We start from the raw sequence: 6,288 nt of genomic DNA on the forward strand, positions 1-6,288 counted from the left end.
TATATATTGGTCTGTGTTTGTATATAATACTTGAAGGGAAAATGCAGTACTTTCATAATTGTGGGTCATGCCAACTTTGCACTCAAAGATTTTGTGAAGATTAAATTGGGAACAGCTTGAGCCTTCAGTTCACCATGAATCATCACTTCAAAGCTTTTCCATGAGTCAACCAAAAGTAAACACATAAAATATCCCTATGGATTGGTTAATGTTTCTAATTAACTATTGTTAAAATTAGGGTTTATAAACATAACAAATGTTATATACTGTGGTCTGGTTTGCCACTTTTCCCAATATCCCTGCTCCACAGGTGATGAGTGCAAATTACATCACATTCTTACTTCCAACTGGTCCCAAGTGGAGGTTTGATCACAACCTCTCTCAGCACGGTGGTAGATAGACTTCAATATTCAATGTTGTGAATTCAAAGACTTGGTTAGGTCTATGAAAAGACCATGATTACATTTTTCTTAAATAAGTGACTTTGTCACATGCTTTAGGTTACATACGAAAGAGAGAGATGAAGTAAAACATAGTTTTTTTAATATATTTTAGATGACCTCAGCGGTCGTTTTGCGCACCTTTTTACAACATGTAAAGACAAAAGGTTCAGATGAAAATACAATCATTGTTCGTTACCTGTAAGACAAACTATGAAGTATGCTTCTGTAAGGTAGGCCTAGTACCAACCAATCATTTCATGACATCCATGAATCAATCTGCAACTTTTGGCAAAAAGAGACATGTGTTTGTGGCCACGAATATAGCCCCTGTAGCTCCATATCGTGCTACATCCTAACTATTTCTTGAACCCATCCATCCAACCCGACCTCCCAATGCTGACTTGTAGCTCTTTCTACTACGTCACCTGACTTCTTTCACTGTCATAAGAAACCCCTGCACTGGCCAAAGTGACGTGGACGTAGCGGCCTTGAAAATTGGGAGTGAGAACGCGATGAAAGTTATCAAGTCTGTCAGATACTGAAAGATACTGCTAGTGCCTTTAGCGGAATCAGAGACCCAAAGACTTGACCGTATCCGTGTTCCAGGTTGCAAGCTTTGCACAAAGAATTGGTAGGAAGAGCGTGACAATGATAACAGGTGCTATCAACATAATGAGAGCAATGGGTGGGGGATCTTGGACCTGTCCACATTGTCTGAAGTACATCTTATGAACCTCCATGAAGACCATGTCTCTCAGAGAGCCGTGACCCATACACCGAGACACGTTTGCCCAGCCGTCCACGCATATCTTCAATTCGTTGTAGTTGCTGGAAAGGATAAGAGCAAAGCAGAGCACCGAGTTAAGATGTCTCAAAATTAGCTAATGAAGCAATAAAGGCATTACACAAAAATAGGCACTTTCAGCTAGCATTATTATGCACAGTGAAATGGGAGAAAAATCCAGTCAATGCATGTGTATTGCATTGTATTACCAAACTGTGACATCTTTTAAGCCTGCATTGACTTTTTTTCACATGGAAATGTTTAAAAATAGTTCCAACAGTGGTTCCTTGAAGTAACTGCTGTGGCACACCAGTGTTTGGAAAGCGGTTGCTAATATGATTGGAAGTTAATCGGCTGGCGTGGTCCTTTAAAGCTGTGACTTTAATATTCAAACTCAATCTTTTAAGATAATGCAAAGTGAGCCAAAAACATCGAGCACCGGCAACTCCAGAAGTTTTAATAAATGGAGAAATCAACCACTGGTGTTTAGGAGGCAGCTTACATTACACACACAAACTCACACACAGTTTTAATGTGTCATGTCCTCTGGGTGGAGAAGCGCCCAATGCTTCAGTAAAGCAACATAAATCGTACAAGCGGTGGTCACTGCATGATTTTAGTGTGGAAAAATATCAAGATTCAATAGAGCCTGACAGCTGGAGGCCTTATCAACAACCTGGACTCCTTGTGATGATGGACACCCCGCCCTAAGCCACCATTTGAGCTGGTTGGGAGCTTAGCCTAAAACCATGTTAACAGTAAAACATGGATTATTACAGCGGTAATTAAAGCCGACTGCAGTCTGTTGTAGGTATTACGGCAAGAACGAAAGTCTCCACAAACAACTGCTGTCTGGAAATATGAGCCCAGGAGTCTTGCTAGTAATTAGATGAAACTTTGACCAGCACCAAATGTAGCCAGGAAACAGGAAAGTATCTGGCTTTCCCATGACTAACAGTCATAGATCTTCACTAAAAGGGCAATGAAATGTGTGTAATGTGCCACTCAGTTTTCACTCACTGGGCTCTGCAATGTTGAGCTCAGGGATGGCTTTCTGCAACGCTAAGGCTCAACACAGACTAATAGGTGGCACATATATTTGTTATAAAATGCATATTCCTGATTACATACAATTCATAATTTCAGTAGGTGTGTTCTGATCAAGTTGTTTTTGTCCCCAATCCTGATCAGAGTTATTTAATATTGGCTATCTCCGATACTAAGCCTGATTTGATACTTACATATTGAAATAATTACCTCATCTGGCACCTACTCTTTTAGTACTTACTTGATCCAAATAATGGAGGTTCTGGTTCAAAATGATTGATGCATAATCTAGGATGTAGTTGAAAGACTCATTTGTAGAATATGCCTCGAAGAACCCAACAGTTATGAATTCATAACAAGAAATAATACATCAAATGTACCGTTTTTCACTCGGCCATGGGCAACTGTGATGATAGCCACTTGTCGCCATGCTCTTGTTGAAGTCTGACAGGCAGTCGTCAACACCGCTGTCAAACATGTGCGGGTCACACGATGAAGCAACACATTTCGGAGCCATTCCTGGAGAAAACAGACACTTAAATGAGTGAGAATGACGGCCCATATTCTCCATACAGTTCAAGACCAATGGCTAACATCAGAGACACTGTGTGTACATGTGGTGTCCACATGTTTTAGTGAAGACCCGGTCGACACAGATAAAGCTGGAAAATGTCTTCTTCTCTTTTAAAAGCAACAAAATTACATATCAGAGCCCAGTTAGTCTGAGTTACTCTGATGAGCTTCAGCACCTTTTGTTCTGCGCTCTCCTGCTTTCTGAGTCAGACTATTGAATGAGCACACAGCTATTTGATTAAAACCCAAAGGGTAAAACATAAACCACCCTTGGAGTAGATACCTTTTATGTTTATGTACTATATGTGTATGTTTTTCTAACCTTTATTATTGTTGCATGTTAAACTGAACTCTCTTTTTTTTTGGGTTTCCATTTTCAAAAGTTAAGAGCTGGTGCCTGCTACTTCTTTTGTTACCGCCTCAGTCCAGGTTTCAGACAAGCAACCATCAATAGCAACTTCAATCTTTAAATTCAAAGTGCAGTCGTTCCCCTTGTTTAGTTGCCAATGGTAGCATCCAGTGAGGGGAGCGTTAAACACAACGACGAGGCAGTTTCACATGGCGTCGCTAGCTAAGACTCCTGAGAGGCTAGTACCAGCAGTGGAAAAAGGAAATAAAGAAAACTTCCAGTATCAAAAGTGAGTTGAGTCGAGAGTCAAGCCAATTATTGCAGTAGAAATGAGGCATATGATCAGTTTGCCAACTCCTTAGCATTAAAAGTAGCTAGCAGCACTAAACATAGCCAGATGACTTTATTCTCATTGGTGGCGTCAATGCACATTGTTTTCTTCAATAATAAAAGCATTCTGAGCATCATGAATGGGAATGAATGACTTTCTTCCCTGATGGTCTGAATAAGTTGCTAGATTTGTTCCTGGTTGCTTTATAGAAGTCCGAAGAGTCGCTAACTCACGAGAAAGTTACGAAGTGGCAACACTGACGATGACACTTCTTGCTTTTGAGCCGATAATGATACTTCAAACCCACTTGGTCATTTCTCTTTTTGGTATAATAACTAGCTTTCTGCTCGCAAGCTAAGTACCAAGATGTATTGGAATGATGGCTTACCTGTCCAGATGAAGGTAAGAGCCAACAAGTAAGCAGACAACACCATCTATAAAAAAAAAAAAAAATTAAAAAATCATGGCATTCACATAAGTTGTGTTATTGAGGACCAGCTTTAAGTTGGTCAAGCTTACAAGATGAACAGAAGATCAAAACTTATTTTTTTGCAATGTTTTCTGACTCAATGTGTGCTATATGTCACAGGCACACTTTCTCCAGCTGCAAAATCAATTTTCTCCACTACCCCTCGGCCACTCGAGTGATACCAGAGTGTTTTGATTAAATGCTTGACCAGATCACAATGCATTAACCTCTATTGCAAACACTTTATTCCACACAACTTGGAATAAAACTTATATATACACCCTTTACTTTAACCAAGCTCTATTACTTCCCACACAGAATGTTGAACATATTTAAAAGTCCAGCTACATTATGAACAGAAAAAAGAAAGAAAAAAAAACAACAACAATAAGCCCAGTATGAAACAGACATGGTGGCCATCTGCTTTCTGGACATTCCCAGAAATTAATGAACTTATCTCGTGGGAGGCGGACACTGAGAACAGATGTTAGCAGGGAATGCAGTAAGAGGAAGACATGTGATGTCTGTGCTTGTGTGAAGCAAATGCACTGTAAACGCTGTGAATTCTCACATTTGCATGTTAGTTACAGGTCCACATGGAAAAATCAAGATGGATGCAAAAAAGATGAATGATATGCATTTACTCCATTGTATTTATTTACCACAATAAAACCAATGCATCATTGATTGTAAAAGAAGGTTTAAAATCCTAAAAGCCAATACTGATAAGCAAAGAGTAAACAAAAACGCTCTATAAGCACATACCCCAGCTTCTACGCTGCCGTTTGAAGCAAAAAATAGTTTCCTTTTTCCTCCGGTAAAGAGGTTAGATCAGAACCTGTGCTGAAGATGCTTCAAATGGTTTTTACCAGCCAGCTAACAGATGCACGACCGGTCACAAAACCCCTTTGTGTCATCTGGTCCAGTTTTCTTATCGGTGCAACTCAGAGCTAATTGGATTGTGCAACAGCAATGGACAGCCTGCTTCCTTTCCCAGACTGAGCTGGCCTTTCCCATGCTACCCAAAGACATGTTCCACACAAAGCCTCCCCCAGAGACACTTGAGCTAAGAGGCCTCTCTGTCAACAAGCCTGTATGGTAGCATCTCACAGACATGTCAATGTTTACATTTTGCGGCCAGTCGTACTCTTATGCAAGGTCAGACGGCTGCGGGGGTCACAGATCAGCGGGTGGACTATATTCTGCTAATCCGGCAAAAAGGTTTGGGAATACTTTGACCAGGTTTGCCAGGTGGTTATTGTCAGGGGATCGCAAACACAGACAGTCAAAAAAGGTGCACAAGCTGAGACAAAGGAGAAACTTTCCATTTCACCTGAGCCTCGTGTCTGTGCGCTGAGAGGCGGCGAGAGCTCCTGGAGGGAAAGCTCAGAAAACGGAATGTTCCCATCCATATTCAGCACTTTGACTACTGGCTGGAGACGCACATATTCAGATGTGAACATCACTTCCTGGACGCCTGTCTTAACCTTTAGCTAACACAAATCCTGACCTTAATTAAGTTAGAAACCACTCAACCTTGCAGAATGCGGCTGAAACCAAACTGGAAACAAACTTTTTTTTTTTTTTAAATGTCTTTCTGGAGTTCAGATAACCATAAAAGAGACATAAATACAAACATTTTTATTCTTTGGCTTTTGTCAGTTACACTATTGTGGCTACCATGCTTCTACAGTAGCCTCGAGGGGACAAACCCAACACATATGCATTTTCATGTTGTCGCATATAGGCCACCATAGTCCTCCTGCCAAATCCTACACACACTGCACCTTTAAAAGCAGAATGAGAAGAATCTTTGAAAAGAAAAAGCAATATATAGATTCCTCCAAAAAATAATCCCTCTTACTTTTTGACCCGTTAGAAGTATGTGGGAGTGTCTGTATCTGCAGAGACCCTGCTCTCTGTATGCAGTCTTATTCTGTTCCGGACATTTCTGGGCATCACCCTGCAAGAAAAATTTTACAAACATGTGCCAGATCATCATGCATGCGTCCAAGAGGAAGTTATGAAAGTCGCAGACATGGCGTTGAAAAAAAATCAAATATGGCGAGGCGAAACAGCCCGCGGCGTGGACAAAGGCTGCTTCCAAAACCAATCTGGCCACTGGCGAGCGCCGTATAGCCATGGTCAGGAGGGCGTGCCCTTCCGGTGTGTCGATGGCCAACTTTGACAGGAAGACAACTGGCTCACATTCTGTCCCAAGCTCTTCTTGTACAGACACTGTTTGATAAAAATAAGGCTGGACACTGTTCTGGCTGCACGTCTGTTTGGTGT

At 41.1% G+C, this 6,288-nt stretch overlaps 1 protein-coding gene across 1 annotated transcript; it reads right to left on the minus strand.

Moving 5' to 3' along the window:
• Window positions 1-580: 580 nt before the first annotated feature.
• On the minus strand, window positions 581-4,896 carry si:ch73-193i22.1 (uncharacterized protein LOC101930740 homolog). Its single transcript, XM_068572963.1, has 4 exons — window positions 4,762-4,896; window positions 3,916-3,961; window positions 2,655-2,793; window positions 581-1,271 (listed from the first exon to the last, which is right to left on the minus strand). Exons 2-4 carry the CDS (start codon window positions 3,959-3,961, stop codon window positions 1,013-1,015), a joined length of 444 nt encoding a protein of 147 aa, XP_068429064.1. The 5' UTR covers window positions 4,762-4,896; the 3' UTR covers window positions 581-1,012.
• Window positions 4,897-6,288: the final 1,392 nt, after the last annotated feature.

This window comes from Clinocottus analis, unplaced genomic scaffold (assembly GCF_023055335.1).
Source record: "Clinocottus analis isolate CAN_PGR_092001 unplaced genomic scaffold, fCliAna1.0.p SCAF_12, whole genome shotgun sequence".
Lineage (NCBI taxonomy): Eukaryota > Metazoa > Chordata > Actinopteri > Perciformes > Cottidae > Clinocottus > Clinocottus analis.